The sequence below is a fragment of the Vicugna pacos genome, chromosome 10, assembly GCF_048564905.1.
Source record: "Vicugna pacos chromosome 10, VicPac4, whole genome shotgun sequence".
Classification (NCBI taxonomy): Eukaryota; Metazoa; Chordata; class Mammalia; order Artiodactyla; family Camelidae; genus Vicugna; species Vicugna pacos.
In genome coordinates, this window is record NC_132996.1 from 11163691 (window position 1) to 11182740 (window position 19050).

At 46.2% G+C, this 19050-nt stretch overlaps 1 protein-coding gene across 1 annotated transcript; it reads right to left on the reverse strand.

The window, feature by feature from the left end:
• Positions 1–10842: 10842 nt before the first annotated feature.
• On the reverse strand, positions 10843–17002 carry FUT4 (fucosyltransferase 4). The gene has a single exon (XM_072968956.1). The coding sequence runs from the start codon at positions 16713–16715 to the stop codon at positions 15123–15125; it is 1593 nt and encodes a 530-aa protein (XP_072825057.1). The 5' UTR covers positions 16716–17002; the 3' UTR covers positions 10843–15122.
• Between the last annotated feature and the right edge of the window lie 2048 nt (positions 17003–19050).

Genomic DNA, 19050 nt, shown 5'->3' on the forward strand with positions numbered 1-19050 from the left:
ACAATATGTGCTTGTTTTTTCACATTTGAAGCAGTGGAGTACTGCGTTAGTTAAGGATTTAATTTAAACTTTGATTCCTAAGAATTCAACAGACTGACAATTGGAAACCTTTCTTTTGTGTTCCAGAAGGTGGCGCAATTCCTCAGGTTTTTTTTTTTTTGTTGTGTTTTTTTTTTTTATTTCTCCTGTTGGAGCCGGTTCTCAGGGCTGTGCTCAAGAGCGCACACCGGGAGCTGGCAGCAGAGTGGGGAGAGGTGTGGGCTTCGCATCTGGGGCTTTAGGGGTGCGCCCAGGCCTCATGGGGGATCCTTGAGTGGCGGGCTCCCACGGGTCCATAGTGGACATCCTGCTGAGGCCCCAGACAGACAGCAGGAAATGTGTTCCTTCAAAGCTCTTTGATGATAATCTTGTCTGCCTCCCTTCCTTTCCCTCTCCCCGCAGGCACAGAAGTCCCTCCTCAGAAATCTGGGTGCTGCCGGAGAGAAACGGTTCCCTCCAGCTGCAGCGGGTGCAGCCAGGCAGTCTGTCACTCACCCCTGCTGCTTTCCGCCTCCCCCGCTGGAGAGGTAGCAGCTCCCGCTACTCAGTTGCCTTCCCCCTCGGGAAGGGGTCTGCCTTGGCCGTTTCCTCTCTCTCCTCCGCCTCCAAACTCATCTCTGTCCCACTCTGACGGCAGAGCAGCTTCTCCTATCTGGCAGGCTGGACCTCCACAATTCTCTGTCTCCTGTGGGTGGCCACCCAGTTTTGCACTCTCCAGGCTCCCACTTTACCAATCGTGGTAAGTGGGGTCAGGCAGGCTTACCGACGCTCTTGGATTTGCAGCCCTTCCGAGGTCCTATCCACCCACTTTCGGATGTGCAGGTGAGCAGAGATCGCCCAGGTGTCCTCGTTTGCTGTGCAGACACTTGTTCAGTTATAAATGTCCAATTAGTTGTAAATCAAAGGAGAGAGAAAAAGGAACCAAGTCACTCCCCATGATGCCGACGTCACTCTGCTCCCTACACTTTCACATGGTTTTGACCACTAAACAGATATCTCTATGTGATCTTTGTTTCCTTATACTATTTATCAGCGCTATTTTAAAGATCACCACAAAGTAGACAAGGTTATATCATTTGCAATATTGGAAAATAAGTCCCAGACAACACCAGTTGAGATCCTAGAGTGGGCTAGCTGCCCTAGAGGGGGAGATAAAAAAACCCTGGCTAATTGGAACTGGCTGTTTGTCTTCCATTCTTCAACCGTGACAGACCCATCTTCCCTTTAGAACCACTGACCACTGGAGAAATACTTACTTGTAATCTTGTGGCTAGAAATGAGATGTTAAAAGAGACACTTGATGACTCTAGCGGTTGTATCTGTCCTTCCCTTGAGGTAGCTCTCCTGGGGCAACTAAGAGCAGGTACATGGGGAAAGGAGTGTCGATGGAAAATTAATCAGTCCATCCAAGAAAGAAATGGAAAATTTTATTCGAGGCAAATCTGAGGGTTCCAGGAAGAGCATCTCAAAAAGCTCTGAGAACTGTTCTGCCTGCTAAGAACCAAGCCACAGTTACATCAGTTTTTTTTTTTTTTTGAGACAGAGGGCTGTATATCAAATGATGTATTATTGACAGTTTACATAATCCAGATCTAAGTGGCATCCTGGTGGGTCATGTGACCCCTTACAAGATCAAGAAGGAATGTTATCTTTTGAAGAGCTGTCTTGTTGATGCTGGGGGAATGGTGCTCTTCGTGGTTGGGTAGGTATTCCTGCCGATGGGCGAGGTCTGGTTGATGCCCAATGCAGACACACAATGCACAGTTGAGGGTGAGAGGAGGCCAAAAGGCAGAGAATTCTTTATGTTTAAATTTTTCTTGTCTTGCCATAGAATATGAATTTTATTTCACAGGAGCCAAGAGTTATGCCATAATCATACTCAGATCTGCCCACAAACAATAGCCCAAGGAAGCAGACCCGGTCACCAGTGTCACTACTGTGGATACAATACAGCCATCACATCCTGTTTTGACACAGGTTCTTCAAAGCTTTTGTAATTAGTTCCCCAGGCACTGGCTCTTGTTCCCAACTGTGTCCTGGGAATTGTCAGGGCAGTGAGAGCTACTTGACCTGTCTCTCTTTCCCCTGGTTTCCTGGTGGCTAAGGGCCGCAGTGTGACTGTGGGTTCCAGAGCCAAGAAGGCGCTGTGGTGGCCCCAGGGGCAGGAGGTGTCTTACTGGGCCAGTTCTGACCTGTTCCAGAAGTCATGCCGGAAAAAGACAGAACGTGGACTTTCAATGTGTCCAACATTCCTGAATTAAATTCCTTGCTAATTAAAATCCCTATAGTTGTGCCTTGCAGCTTTTTCAAACCCAATTCAAATGTCTCTTTTGTTTTGAAAGCTTCCTGCATCTCCAAGAAAACAGTTTTCATTCTTTGGCTTCTTCGGCATTTTGTCCCTTTCTTACAGCACTAACCACAACAGTTTTTGGTAAGCCTGTCTTTTTCAAAGTTATCAATCTGTGAGTTCCTTCAGCACAGGAACCAGTCTGGCCCCTCGTCCCACTCTGAACTCAGCACAATTCCATGAACCCAGCAATGATCAATAAATGTTCGTGGAAATACTTGAATTGGGGTTTGGCTTTAAAAAGTTGGAAGATTTGTTATGAAAATTTTGTTGGAAGATTTGTTATAGAAGAAAGCAGAAATTTAAGGTAAAGAAAACACAGCCTGCAAAAATGTCAATAGGTCAAAAAGGACAATAACAATCTGAAAAGGAAAAATGACTTGCCCTCAATGGAACACAAATAAGGAACACTCATTATCCTTGCATTCTCAACAGCAGCGAAGAGAGATTATCAAGACTATGGGTTCTGGTTGAAGATAATGATGTAGGAGGATCTTGAGTTCACCTCCTCCATAGACACACGAAATCCATAGCTGTAGATGGAACAATTAACTCTGGGAAATAAACTTGCTGCTACCCATGGGGCAAACTAGGAAATAACCCACATTGAAGTGGGCAGGAGAGGCTGAGACACTCAACTATAAATCCTGTAAGCAGCTCTTTGCAGGAAACGGCCCCCAGCAGGTAACGGCCCCCAGCAGGAAACTCCTTTTCTTGGCATTTTAGCTACACTGCAACTGACGTTTTAAAGTCTGTCCTTACCCCCTCCACCCCCCCCCCCATGCTCTACTCAATCGCAGCCTCCACCAAGCACGCTTTTCAGGTCGGGCGAGGCTGTGTGGGCGTGGTCGGCCGCGGGGGCGGGGCCGGGGTCTCCTACCCTCCAAGTGGTTTGGTGGATGCAAACCAGGCCCGGTTGCGCGCCTCCAGGGGTACAGTGAGTAGTATGCTTATGACTGCACCAGTTACCTCGCCCCGAACGAAAACGCGAGCCTGGATCGCGGAGGACAGGGTGGCTCAGTTCTGACACCACATCTAGAAGGCACGATGACCAGGGAGTCCCAAACTTTAGGGCGCACAGGAGCCACCTGGACATCTGATTAAGATCTAGGCGGTCTGGAGTAGGGCATGAAGTTCTGAATTGGTAACAAGTTTGGTGCTGATGCTGCTGGTCTTCAGGTCACACATTCGTAGCTGGAAGGTAGACCAGGATTCCCACGTGGCTGTGCATCAGCCTCACTCTCAGGGCTTGTTAAATTAAGTGATCCTGACTCCATGCCCAATATTGTAAGATGCTGCGTCAGGGGATAGGCCTGAAGATTTTGTAATAAACCCACAAACAATCCAGCCAGATTGGGGACCACTGAGGGGAGAGGACTTAAATCCACATTTAAATGTTTTTTCCTGGGGAAAAACAAGACGAGACATATGCTAAGAGATACATGTTTTCTCTACCGGGGGTATAGGCAGGTGGAAGATTTAGAAAATGGTTATCAGCTCAACATAAAGAAACTCTCCTGGGTTACTAAGAGCATAGATCTCAAATGTGCTCACCACAAAAAAGAAATGGTAATTATATAACGTGATGCAGTTGTTAGCTATGCTATGGTGAGAATCCTTTTGCAAAATATAAGTGTATCAAAGCAACAGGTTATACACCTTAAACTTACACAATGTTGTATCTCATTAAAGCTGAGGGGAAAAAAAATCTCTGACTCCTTGCTCTCTGAGGCTATTTCCTACATAGATTTCTCACTTCTTGGTGTGAACGATGGATTCCAAATTAATGGAAACATAAATGAAAGAGGGAAATTGGGCCTTGTTTTATTTCAGGGAAAGCCACAGAGCAGGCTTGAGGCTACACAGCCAAGACCAGAATCCAAAATCCCACTCTAGGTCAGGTCCCATATAGGAACCACTGCCCATGCTGCTAGGCCCAGCTGCCACTGTTCACGCCACTGACTCCCATGATGCTGGACGCTGGATCCTGGGGCTAGGACTGCTGTCTCTGCTGCTCCTGGCAATTGGATGACACGACTGCCACTCACGTCACCAGGGCCAAATGTATTCTGTACTGACCTAGCCCAGCCTAGCTGTCACCAAGTCCCGAGACAGAGGCTGGCATGTGGTTACCTGACTGGTGGAGCCTCGTGTCCTGTCCAACTGCAAGAATGTTTGGGGAGGTGAGTTTTTCTCTCTTACGGAGGGAAGTGGTCTCTGCCTCCTATGAAAACACTTCCAGTGTGGAATTCTCCCAACCTGGGGAGAGGGCACAAGTTTCGGGAGCAGAGTTTGTGCGTGAGGGATGGAACAAGAAGGACACATTTTGATTTTTGGAGCAGTGGTGTGAGACTGGAACTTGATCTGGTACACTGTAGGCACTTGGGGTTGGCTGGATGAATGGGTGACTAATAAATGATATATTTCAACTTACTCCTGTGATTGCCTGTTATGGGGTCTCCCTTTTGGCTACTCCAGTTTATACTCCCAGATAAGTGGAATGGCATTGTTGAATGATGAAATGATTGCTCAGAATCTTCTGTACTTTGTCTCTTGTTGGGATTAAAAAACTAAGATCTAGCAGGGAGGGTATAGCCCAGTGGTAGAGTGTGTGCTTAGCATGCATGAGGTCCTGGGTTCAATCCTCAGTACCTGGATTAAATAAATAAATAAATAAGCCTAATTATCTCCCTCCTAAATAAATAAAAATAAATAAATAAATAGAAACTGCCACTTTAAAAAATAAAAACAAATAAATAAAAATTTAAAAAATAGAAACAAGCAAAAAAAAAATCCTAAGATCTGTACGGCTTCAGAGGAGCTACATATATATGCTGACATTTTATATTAACGTTCACATTTTTTTTACATCACATTTTTCTGGGGATAGTGTATAGAATATTTATCAGTTTTTATGTGATCTCAGCAAAAGTCTAAAAAAAAAATCCCAATTTAGCCACCATGCTGCTCAATCTCTGGTCCATGAAGAGCTAATAAACAAACTTTTTAGCAGATGCAGTGATACAATATAAATGCTTTTTTTTTTTTTTTGGCAGTTACCAGCCTTAGACAAGATGAGGCAGAGATTCACTTACTTACACTCCCTTTCAGTCCCTGTATGTATCTTTTGGTGGGCTAATAACAGTCAGTTACAAGCCAGCACTGGCTCACAGGACAGACACACAAAGTAGCACTGGTTTAGTAAAATGGCATTATAAATCCAACTGTATCGATAAAAACATCTAATGTAAATAGATTAAATAAGCCAATCAAAGTCCAGATGATTAGACCAAAAACGACAAAGACCCAACTATGCTGTCTACAGTAGACACACTGAGACTCAATTACAAATAGATTAAAATTAAAAGAATGGAAAAATACAGCTCAGGTAAACGACAGCTGTAAGAAAATTGGATTGGCTTCAGTAATATTGGAAAAAAAGAGATTTAAAAAAAATACTAGTAGAGATTAACAGGAACATTTTGTAATGATAAAAGATAAGTGTTTATTAAAAAGATGAAATAATTTTATACACATGTGCATCTAATAACTGAGCACCAAATACATGAAAACAAAACTGACATACAATTTTGCTTGAAAATCAGATTCTGCTCCTAAAATAGAGGTGTGAAAGCCACGCATAGAGTCTTTTTCCTTACTTTTGGGCAAGAAACTGCCTAAACAATCCTTTATGGAAGCTTAAAGATTTAGAATGGCAATAGCCCGTCCACCGGCACGCAAGGCGGTGCACTGTGGAAACAAGTGGCCTTGGAGGCCAAGAGAATCGGAGGCAGCTCTGCAGTGAAAATCTGTGTGACCCTGAGCAGGTAACTCAGCCTTTTATGTATCTGTGTAATGAAGATCATAAAAGTTAACTCACAGGGAGTATCGTGACTGTAAAATGGGATAATATATGTGAAAAATGTATGTGGGCCAACTTAGGTGGCCACACAGCAGATTCAATAAAATTCACCTGCTCTGTCTTCCTCTGCCCCTTCATTTATAACATTTTAGAAAAGCGAACTATTGCGCTAGAAAACAGATCAGTGGTTGTCAAGAGCTGGGGGCGGTAGAAGCTGTGGCCAAAGAGGCATGTGGAAAACTGGGCGATGGTGGAACTGGACCACAAGACCCGGTTTCCAGACCCTGGAGTGGCACTGGCAGCGCTGCACCACCAGAATGACTAAAGTGAATTAACGGGACTAACTAAAATTCCATCAGGCTTCTGACAGGCAAATGAGCATGGAGAACCGAACACCCAAGACTGCTATCCGCTGAAAAATCTGTAGAGAAGCAGCATCGGCAAGGCATGGCTCCACTTTGGCATTTATTCCGGGCAACGAAACTGAAGCCTTCACTGGTTCCCCTGACTTTAGGAACTAATACAAAATCCTTAGCCTCGCTTACAAGGCTCCTCATGCTCCGACGCTGCTTTCCTCTCTAGAAGCATCTCTTGCCCTCCTCACCTCTCACTCCTGCCCCAGCACACCCTTGTCTTCTAGCCCAGAATTACAGGCTGTCCCTCTAACCTACCATATTCTCCCACACTCATGGGCTTTTTGCTCATGCTAGTTCCTCCCGAATACACATCTCTCATACTCACCTCTAAGGTGCGCTTCCTACTTAAAGACTCACCCAGCCGTCTCTGGGTCAGGGAACCCTTCCTAATTTCCACCCACTCTGACATCCACGCTGAACTAGACACCCTGCATCTGTGCTCCCATTACACTCCTTACGTTCCTCAACCAGGACCCTAGCCAGGCCACTTGAAGATCGTTGCTTCATTTGCCTGTGTCTGCTTCTAAATGATGATCTCCTGTTGGACAGGGATCATGTTTTCACTTGTGTGTCCCAGGAGTCTCGCATAATGTTTATTATGTGAAAATACATGTTGACGAAATGAAGGGCTGAGTGGATTCTTGGATGGATGTGGATGGATGAATGATGGTTGGATAGATAAATACTGGCTATCAAATAAACATGTCAGAAGCACTGTGGGACACTCTGGGAACTGAAAACGTATGTCTGTATTTCTGGTGCACTAAGAAATCTGATTGACTGACTGATTTGAATTTCTAGTTTTCCCACCACCCCTCATTTTCAGATATGACATTTATACAGATTAAGTTAGATTATAATAGCTGGAAAGAAATCTGAAAAAGAATACATATATAACTGAATCACTTTGCTGTCCACCTGAAACATTGTAAGTCAACTATGCCTCGATCAAAAAATTTTTAAAAAAAGAAAGAGAAGGGGGAGGGTACAGCTCAGTGGTAGAGTGCATGCCTAGCATGCACATGGTTCTGGGTTTAATCCCCAGTACCTCCACCAAAAGTAATAAATAAATAGATAACCCTAATTACGCCCTGCCCCCCACAAAACTAGAAAAATTTTTTAATTCTTTTAATTGTTAAAGAATTAAAAAAAAAAAAAGTAGTTATGTTTTCTAGTCTCTCTTTCCCCAGCCCTGCCCAGAAGACCTAGCATATTCTTTGGCACTTGCCAAACTCCTCCTCCTGGGGACTGGACCCCAGCTCTTCACTCCTAACCCATCGCTGGGATCCTGCTGTAGACCACGTGGACTGACCACCTGGGACAGCAAGGTTGCTGGCCCCAAGTCGTGCCCACCTGGAGACTTGGACTCAGTCAAGACTGTACCTGCGTCGATACTGGCCCTCACCGTGAGGCCTCTAGGCGCTCGTTGATACCGTGGTAAGAGCTGCTAGCAACCACCTGAAGGCATTGCCCCTGGTGAGTGGTTTTCAGTTCCTCCCTGGGTTGGCCAGAAGCCTCCCTCAGTTTCCTGCCCCCAGGGCATTTCCCATCAGGTCAACTGGCTTCTCAGAGCAAGCAAACTAGGAAGCAGAAAGGGCCCCAGGATGGAAAACCAGGCTTCTTGTCACCTAATCTCAAATGTGTCAGCCTTTCACTTCTGCCATAGTCTTCTCTTCATTAGAAATAAGTGTTAGAAATGAGTCACTAAATCCAGACCAAACTCAAAGGGAGAACATTACACAAGGGTGTGGACACCAGGAGGCAGGGACCAGCGGGGGCTGTTGGGGGACACAAGGCGGGCCACTGTTGTGGAGGTACAAGAATTTACCAGAGATAAGGGAAAGTTTACCAAAGGAAAAGCTTAATAGATACGCTGCTACAGGCAACGGCGGGCCACACAGAGGAGAGGTGCCTGTGTGAGCGCTGGGGCGAATGTGCAGGGTCTTTTACTGGGGGGAAGGGGCTGTGAACACCAGGGGTAGGGGGCTGCGTGATCAACTTGTGCACAGGTACCTGACTGGTTGTAAGTGAGGTAAGTCTTGTCAGGGGCCACTCTGAGTTATGGCATTTACGACTCTGATAAGGGCAGGATATGCAGTGATGCCTGACCGCCAAGCGTATTGGGAGATCAGCCATTTCCTGGGGGCAGTTAGTTTTGTTATAGTAAACACATATGCAGGAAAGTTGTTTTTATCTTGAAGTGGGGAGTGGGGGTTAAGGGTGCCAATTGGCTCCAGGCACACAGAGAGCGCAGGAGTGAGGGTTTTATGGACTTCAGAACAGCTTCAGAGAGTGCCAGATGGCTCCACGGGGGTCATCGTAGAAACGGATGACCACAACGCCTTTAATGTAGAGTTGAGAAATAGGAAAAAAATACGGAAAGTACCCTGCATATGGTAAGACCTTAATAAAGAACACATACTAGTGAACTACAACTTCTAGGAAAGAATCCTTGTCTGAAAGCCACAAATTTGTACCTCCCAAAGAAGGAGGCTTGCTCAGTCTTCAGATAAGACTCATTTTTATCTAAGGGTGTTTCTGTTTGATCAGTAAGAGCATTGGTATTTCAGAATAAGTTTTCGGGAGTGGGACAGAGATTTTGAAAATGTTTGCCAAACATTTTGAGAATGAGAAAAAAAAATTACAGGGTAAGAGCAGGTGTTCCTAGTTACTAGGAGAGCAAAAGCCCTATAGAGATTAGTCATTCTGAAGGTGATGCTTAACAGTAACTTATTTTTAACTGTAGTATTAGTGAAAATAATCAGGTAGCTTTAGTATTGAGGCTCGAGGCTGCAGAACTTGTGTTTTTAATAAGGGACATTAAGAAGACTTAGTTTGTGATGAAGGAAGTTCATTTCTAACATGGAATCCTCTCCCTCCTCTGAAGCTACTACTGAGAGCTTGCTTTTTTTCCCTTTAACTGCTGTGATTTTGCACAAAAATCTAATTCTTTACAACTTGCTTTAAATGGTTTTATCATAGGATTCCACATGAAACTAACAAATGTACTAAATGTTCTAAATCCCTTCTGTGTTTTCCTCTGACTCTTCTTCAAAGCAGTCAGTTGGTGATTATGGTTATATTAAAAAATAGGAAATTTCTCTAAAAGTGGATAATGAGTACAATTGAAGTATGCCGACAGGAAATAAAAAACAAAAACAAAAACCTGCAATGGATGTGATTTTCCCAAGAGGAAAAAGAAGCATTCAAAAAGAGTTCAAGAAGCTGTTGTAAGCAATCCAGGGGCAGTTTTCTATTTCTGCTGAAATGTTAGTTTATTCCTTGTTAAGTTCCTCACTCCTTGTCGGTGAGTTCAGACTTCTTGATTTCACTTCTCATTTGCCAACAGATGCCGCATTTCAAGTGGGAACAAAGGTTTCTTGAGGAACGTGGCACTGAATGATCAAATTTACACTCTTCCCTCATTCTCCAGGCATATGTTCCTCCTTTCTCCTACTTGTCATCTTAACCTTCGTCTTCCGTCTCCTCTTTTTCTAGCTTATCTTCTCACCTTCTCTTCAAGCACTGCTTACTCATGTACCTCAATGTCTTTCCTTTTACTCTTCACTCCCCACATATACCCACCACCTGCTATGCTTTTAATGTGCTTTTCTTTTAACTCTTTCATTATTGAGTCCTCTTTTCTTGTCACACCTGCCCCTCCCCTCAGCTGGCCATCACCATTTTTCAGACTGCCTACCTAAATGAGCACATCAGTGTGTGCCTCTTGGAGGAGGAAAACTAGAGAAAGCAGTCAATGTTTTTTCCAAGTTCATAGTTTCTGCATCAGCTGCTAGGAAGAAAATGCCTCTGCCCACCAGCATGTTCCTAGTCTTTATTCCACTTCTTTAAAAATTGGCATTATTCAACTTCATGCACAGGAGCTAGAGACAGCACGTTGAAGGCATCAGAGCACTTAGCAAAATAAATTGGAATGAGAGAATATATAGTACTCATGTCCTTGGAGATGTCACCAGGTTAAAGTGAAAAGCCAGGCGAGAAAGACAAGAGGACGAGATGAACTCAACCTCACATGGTTTACAAGAGGCAAAGCCATCATATTTCAGTTCCAGTCTAGGAGCAATGAGCTTACAGAAGGCCCTCAACCAAGACGCAGCCCATGTGTCATGGGGGGACACGTTAGCACCGGGGGGGAATATAAAATTATAACCAAGGAGTCATTTTCCATCTCATCACTTTAATCTTTTTGTCAAAACAATCTGAACAGGTGAACATAAGTACTTGATTTATTATCAGAATGCATAGTATGAAAGTCCCTGAGATGCATCCAAGGATGACTCGAAGTGTATTCAATGCAATTATTCACCATACTAATTACCAAAGACTTGGCTCCCTTCCCTGATACTTAAGGCATGTCACTAAAATATATATATATATATAATATTTATGTACCATATAAATGTATATTATATATAAATATATATTTTTTAATGCTAAATTAGAGTCTCCCTCTGCAGTGCCTGGCTTTTCTGCCAGTTTACTGAGGCTGTGTAGTAAGTCATTTCTAGACTGTAAGGAAGGCAGTAAGGGCAGTAAGGTAGTTCTTTAAGCTCTGGGGTGCCAGTTAGTAGAATGATGGCGATGGAACTAGAAGATTTTGTTCCACCCCCTAATTTTACAGTTCAAGTGACAGAGGCTCAAAGGGGTTGTGACTTGCACAAGCACAGCTGGTCCTGCCACTAGCATTGTAACCTTGGCAAGTCCTTACACGGGTCTGGACCTCTGCTCCCTTCTCTGTAAAACTGACTGGTGAGCCTCACAGCTAACATCTTTCAGGTGCTTCCTATATGCCCCACACTGTCCTGAGTAATTTTTTTTTTTTAAATGGAGGTACTGGGATTGAACCCAGAACCTCGTGCAAGCTACCACTAAGCTATACCCAACCCCCTGTCCCGAGGACTTAGTGTCTTTTTTAATTCTCCCAACACCTCTATAAATTACATATGATTACCTTCAATTAGAGATGAGACTATGAAAACACACAAAACTTAAATAATTTGCCCAAGATAAGACAATTAGGACGTGTTGCAAAGCTGGTCTAGCAACCCAGGAATAAATGCCTCCAAATTCTCAAATTCCAATTCTTAAATCCCTTCTAAGAAACTCCCATCAGGTAGGTACTCAAATTCCTTCTACCTCCAAAAGTCTAGGGCAGCATTAACAAGCTATGACCCACGGACCAAACCCAAGCATGGCCTTTGTTTACACATAGTCAATTGCTGTTTTTGCAGACAGCAGAGTTGGATCGTGGCCACAGAGACTGCATGGCTGGCAAAGCCTGAAATTTTTCCTCTCTAGCCCTTTACAGAAAAACGGTGCTGATCCTTGCTCTCGAGCTTTGAAAATTTAGAGCATCCTGTAACTCTACAGCACTTTACAACGTACAAAGCACCTTGGCAGACATCACCACATTTAATCCTTGTTTTGCAGGGGCATTCATGCATTATAAAGGAGGAAGCTAGTTTAAGTAATTTGCCTGATCAGGGCTACAGGAGCAGAAAGTGGCAGAACCACATACCCAGGTTTTGACTCCAAATTGCAAGCTCTTTCCATGAAGCCACCCAGTCTCTAAATTACTGCTAGGGAAGGGCTTGGAAACTGAAAACGACCTGTGAATGCTGAAAGCAAGTCAGACTGTCCTCCTGATGCAGACATCAGTCCAGGTGCACTCGTGTAATTAGTCATCAAGCACTAAAAATATTAAATTTGTAATACATTTGAAAGAAAAATTTATGAAAGCCATTTCTGAAATACAGGTGATGCATCTATATGTATTTTTATATTAACATATGTGAATTTTTAATCTATTCAATTTAGAATTTGAAAAACAAAATAACATAAGATGGACAATTGCCATATCTCTCTTGCTCTTTGATGAGATTAGCCTAAAAAAAATTTTGGTCCTTAAATTTCGTACTCAAAATTTCCACATTAAAAAGATTCAATTATACCCTCCTCATGCTCAGTATTCAATAACCACATATGTGGTTAGTTTTAAATAGGCTTAATACTAAGGAAAGCCTTAGTAAAACAACAGTTATTTAATTAACTACATCACTTAACCAAAACTCCAATTATTTTTTTTCAAAGAAAGCCTCACTGCTTCTTTCTAGTCTGCAAATTCCATCTCAATCTAAATGGCAATGATGATTCTTAAAATCATACGGCTTAGCTTTAGGGATTCATTTGAAATACACGATATTAGGCCCCTTCCTTTTTATTTCAGGTATATTCTGCAACATATCTTGAGACTTAATTTTATAATCCATATAATTGGATATGGAGGCATGAGATCACTGCAAGGAAAGAAGGGGGAAAAATGTCTCTCTCACTGATTGATTCCCCACCATCTGTTAAGCACCTTGTGACTTCTTGAAATTCTGAAAACCATTGTGATGTAGTTTCCTGCTCCATTTTACAGATAAGAAAGCCGAGGCTCAAGGTTATTACTAATATGCCCGAGGTCACATGGCTGGGATTCAAATCAAAGCCAGATTATCTTCAAAACCCAAACTGTCCCACACTGTCCCACCTAGATTCCCAATAACACCAAGATCACTGGCCAATAGGTCATGAAAGGCTTATTTGAAGAATAGGATTTTTCCTTCTTCTTTCTTGGATGCCTGCTACTTGGATATTATAATTCTGCCCGTACTATTTTAATAAGGATATTTTATCCAGGGATTTTCATTTCTCCTTTTAAGGAAAAAGGAGAATTGAAGCACTTAGATTTTAGACAGCTTTTTGAGTTGGCAACAAACGCATAGAAATAAAACTTCGTGATTCAGCTAATTGTACTAATCAAATGCACAATTACTATTTACAGAACTCTTTATAAACTTAATTAATCTTGGGCCTTACCCCCAATAAGTCACTGAGGGTGTTTATTATAATAAATCAAGGGAAAAATTATTTCAAGCTTTAAATCAACTGGCTTTCTAATAACTGCTTTATGGTACTGTTAAGTAAGTCGTTTTAAACAAATAAGTTCTGCCAACTGATTTACCAAAATTACTACTCATTTTTTGACAGTGGTAGATTGTAAGAGCCTTAAAGAGAGGGACCTTGCCTTGGGGTCTTTCCTAGCACCCCAAGCTCAGCGTTTGGCACAGTGAAGGCACCTGGGGAAACCTAATATGCTGCTTGTTCAAAAGCTTTTAAAGTCAATACATATATTTTCAAAGTTGGCCTCATAGCACAGACTTAAGGGCAGGAGAAATGGGAGGATATACTTACTGTACGACTAGGCAGATGAGGAGGGGAACCTGATGGCCTCAGAGAAAATTGCCCATTTCTTTAACAAAAGATAAAGCTTTACTGCAGGCTCTAATTTAGTTCTATTTCCTAGCACACAAACAGTAACTGCCATTAACAGACACCATGAAACTTTTTCCTTTTGCAAGGTTCCGAAAGGCAGGACAATTTCATTTTCTGCAGACAGGTAATGCCAGTAGCTCGGGAGGGCGTGAAGTGGGGTGGGGACGGACATTCCAGTTTAAATTTCAGCTCCAGGAAAGACACAAAATAAATAACTTTGTGGAAAGTGACATTATGGCTTCCTTCTCTTCTGTTTGTAAACACAGGCTGGCTTTCTGGGAAGAAGGGAGAAGGTTGCTTTGCTTTATTTTCACATCTGTAATTTTAATATGCTTTCAAAAAAATCCAAGTTATAGAAAAACAGAGACACAGAAGAAGTAAGTCGGGAGATGATTATTCACACTGTAAACGGATTCTCCATAGCTTCTATTAAACACTGAGCTCTCCTAAAGAAGTGAGTTTGATTCAAAAGCGGCTTCTCAGGAATAACTTTGTGTAAAGTGAGGTACACCACATATTTAACTTAACTCTTCTCCAAGGACAATCCAGCATCCTGCTTCCATTTATGAAGCAAGGGAAAAACAGTACTTGTTAAGGAAGGCAATGGATTCTTGGATCACCCTCCTCACCTTTCTTAGGAGACAGGGCTTTCACTACCCTGCAACAAGGCTCTTTCTAAAATCAGGGTTTGCTGCATTTGGCCCAGTGATACGTGAATCGAGGAGCAGTGTGTGACACTCAGCACAGGCCACAAATACGGCCTGCGGCTGATGAGGAAATTCAGAGCAACTGAATGGTTTTTTTGTAGTTAAGCTACTTCTCTCCCTCTGCCCTGGGTACTAGGCGAGAAAGGACTCCCTTCCTCAACCCAGAGCACCGATGCTCTTGGACAACAGAGGGAGCCCCACTGCCATTTGTGCAAGAAAGCATGAGCCCCGGGCATCCTTCCCACCCAGTCGCTTTGCTGAATATTAGTAATTGGTAAATCAACTTGTTCCCATGGATTAAAAATGGATGTTTGGAAAATTTAGTCCCATGATTCGGCAGTCAAGGAGACGCACAGCAAGAGGATCCAGATGACGATTTGGCCTCCCTGGGTTCTACCCAGGGGAGGATGACTTCACCGCTCAAACCAGCCAGCCAAATTACGGATGCTCTTAGGCTGGTCCCCAGCCGTCTGCACAGCCTGGCAGGCCCGGCACCAAGGCTCATCCCAGAAGGAGGTGATGTGCACGGCGTGACTCCGGCGCCAGCTGAAGTAGCGGCGGTAGGCAGAGGGGTTTCGGTCGAGGAATTGCAGGTAGGCGGCCAGGGAGGAGGCACTAGGGAAGTCGTCCACGTGGATGAAGGCACCGCGGGGTACGAAGCGCTCATAATTGGCACGGTCGGGGCCCAGCACCACGGGCACAGCCCCGGCCAGGAAGGCGTTGCGCCACAGCTTCTCGGTGATATAATCCAGGTGCTGCGAGTTCTCGAAGGCCAGGTAGAACTTGTAGCGGGCCACTGTCTGCAGGAGCCCAACCTCAGGCACCGGCTGCCCGGGCCCGTCCTTTCCGAACACGTCCACGGCCACATGCTGGCTCAGCTGGCGGTAGTAGCGGACCCGAGCCTGGCGCTCATCCCAGTTGCTCACTACCCAGGCCACCAGCCCCTGCTTCTGGGCCAGCGGCGGGACCAGGCCCGGCGGTTGATCGCTGGGGTGGGTGCGGGGGTAGAGGTAGCCGTAAGGTACGAAGACGTCCGAGTCGACCCGGTAGGAGAGTGTCCAGTTGAAGAGGTTCCCGGCCAGGCTTCGCAGCCCGGGAGAGTGGGAGGGCGACTCGAAGTTCATCCACACCCAGCGCTGGCCGGGGGGCCTGGGGCCCGAGGCGGCCAGGGCTACGGCTGCCTCCGCCGCTTCCTCCTCGTCGTCCAACACCTGCAGCTGCTGATTCTCCGTCAGGCGCACGTGGGCGCCCCAGGGCGGGGGCCAGTCCGGGGGTCCCCTCACCAGGTCTCGGTGGTGGAAGAGCACCGCCTGGGCTTCCCCGTAGGCCGCGCGATCGGTGAGCAGCCGGCAGCCGCTGATGTTGAAGCGCAGCCGGCAGTCGGGGGGGCGCCTGGTGGCGCTGCGGCCGCCCCCGAAGGGCTCCCACCACAGCAGCACGCTCACCGGCCGCACCGGCCGCCGCGGCGCGGAAGCGGCCGGGGTCAGCGGCGGCAGCTGGTTCCAGCAGGCGTAGGCGGCCAGGGCGGTGCACACTAGGCCGGTGGCCACCGACGCCAAGACGGCCGCGGGCAGCCCCTGGCCTCCGCGCTGGCGGCGCCGCCGACCCCACAGCGCGCCCATGGCGAGCGCGGGCAGGGCCGCTGCTGTCCGCCGCGCGTCCGCAGCCGTGCTGCCCCGGCGCCGGCTCTCATGCTGCCGCTGCGGCTCCAGCCGTCGTTGCCACTCGCCGCCGCCAGCCCTGGAGCGGGAGAGGGCGGTCCCGGGATCTGAAGGCCTGTGGGTCCCGGTCGCCTCCGCGCAACTCCCCGCCCCCTGGGCCTCCAGGGCGAGGGGACCTGGCCCGGCCGCCCAGCCCGGCGCCGCCCCGTCCCTCCCCTCCACCGCGCCCCCCGCCCTGCCGGCCCGGCCAGGCCCGGCCCGGGGCGCTTCCTGCGGCACCTCCGCCCACTCCGGGGCCCCTCCAGCGTTCCTGGACTTCCGGGCCGAGCCCCGGCCGCTCCCCATCCGCGCCTCCGGATCTCGTCGCGGGGGTCCCGGGCTTCTCCGGGCGCGCTCCCCGCCGCACCCTGGCCTCCTGCCCGCCCGAGTTCCCTCCCGGCTGCGCCCGGGTCCTCAGTCGCGTTGGCCCGAACCCTTGCCTTCCAGAGTGAAGGACCAGTTCATCCCCGGGTGCGTGCAGGGAACGCGAGAAGCTTCAAAAGCCTTTGCGGTGGGAGAGCTGGCGGGAGCTCAGGAGGAAGTTGGCCGGCGATGCTCGGCCTCTGGGCAAGACAGAAGATCCGCTTCCTTTCTCCGAGCGTGCCGGAAGGAAGGAGGCGGCGAGGGCGCAAATGTGGGGGCTGCCCTTGACCCCGTGACTTGCCCACGCAGGCCAGTGGCCAGTCAGCCTGAAACCCAGCAGGACCCTGTCTGTGGAGTCCTCCCTGGTACAAATCCTTTCCGTGTCCTCCATTTCTAGTTTGTAGGAAAGAGGCTCCTTTCAGCCTCCAAGATCTTCCTTCCCTAAATTCCAGATTCAAACAGTTGCTAATCAGGGAAGGGAGGGGATGCAGAAACAAAGGAGGAGCAGTTAAGAAAAAATAGTAGTCCTGGGGTAGGGTCTTGGTTCCTCCTCAAGTAATATACACAGTGTCTTTGAGTTCTTTTGCAGGAACCAAGACCCCCACCCAGGTGGAGGATGACAGCTTCTAGCTGAGCACAAGATTCCTGGAACACCGCCTTGCTCACCAACAATCAATTAGAAGAAAGTCATCCACCCTGCAGCCCTCACCCCAAATTTTGCCTCTGAAAACTACCCCCCCAAAACCATTGGGCAGTTCTGATTTTTCCAGCATGAGCCACTGTTCTCCTTGCTTGTAATCATCCTTCCTCTGCTCCAAGCTCCAATGTTTTGGTTTGTTTGTCCTGACTGTGCGTGGGCACACAAAGCGCTGGTAACAAACCCCCACCCCTGTGAGGCCCACAAAGGGGGTGCATTTTATGAAACCAAGTTTTCAAGGAAACCCTACCCTTCATAAGAGCATTCGCTTTGCCTACCGCCCCCAACAGAGGATAGACCAGGGCTCTGGCTGCAGAGAGTCCTTGAAAGGTTTTAATAAAGCAAGGGAGCAATATAATGAGATTAATACTTTTAAAAGCTCATTTGTGAGGGGAGGTGAGTATAGAGAAAACGACATAAGACGGACTTCTGGTGTCCTAGCCATGTTTATTGATATGGGCACTGGTTAATAGGTGTGTTTGATTGAGGAACTTCAAGCTGTTTGCTTACATATGTAATTCTATCCATGTATATGTGTATGTATATATGTAATTTTATGTATACTTCAGTAAAGTTTTGCTAAGAAAAAAATCATTCCGTTATCAATAAAGAATGAGTTGGAGGGGAAGGTATAGCTCAGTGGTAGAGTGCACGCTTAGCATGCACGAGGTCATGGGTTTGATACTCCAGTTAAATAAAACAATAATAATAAATAATTAAACCTAATTACCTCTCCCCCCCCCAAAAAAAACAAGCAAACAAAAAAAGAAATGAAGGTAGTTCTTAGTGTGCTATTCACTGTGGGAACACACACACAAACACACACACACACACACACACACACGAATGAGTTGGGTATTAGGGACCAGGATAAGAATAGGAGTGTCTAGTCCAGTTGGAAAGCTCTTGCTATAATTCACATGTGAAATAAAAAGGACTCACCTATGACAGTAGCTGTGAGAAGGAGAGTAAATTAAAATTAAAGGAGAAGAGATTCAGAGAGAGTTGGGAAAACTGTCCCTTTCTCCAGGAGGCCATCTTGGACACCCATGTGCACATGTCCAGGGTAGGTTACGTGCCTCTCCTCTGTGCTCTCGTACACATCTTTCGGAACATCATGGGGTTAGTGATCATGACTGTTTCAATCATAAACTCTCCCTCGCACAGAACCAGGCATCTAGTAGTAGTCATCGTCTCAATGAATACTTGTTGAATGAATGAATGAATGTCCTAAATGTATCATTGAAATGATCTTTAGGTACCTCTGTTCCCCACTAGAAAGTGGGTCAGTATCAGGAGAAACTGGCTATGTGAATGTCTTGCTGTGACCTTAAGATGCCCCAAAAGCTTTCAGTGGTAAATACTACACTTGGAGTAGTGTAGTAGTGGAGAACCTGGTGACAAGCCTCAGAAACTCCATCAAATTAGGCTGGCTCGCATCGGTCCAACGTGGACCAGGTGCTTGTTCTTGAAACAATGACTGTGGCCAGGGAATGTGGACCCTCTTTAGACCCTTTTCTGGATCTAGGTGATAGGATCAGCCCCATATAAACCTCATCATGGACTAACAGTTGCGGGGGA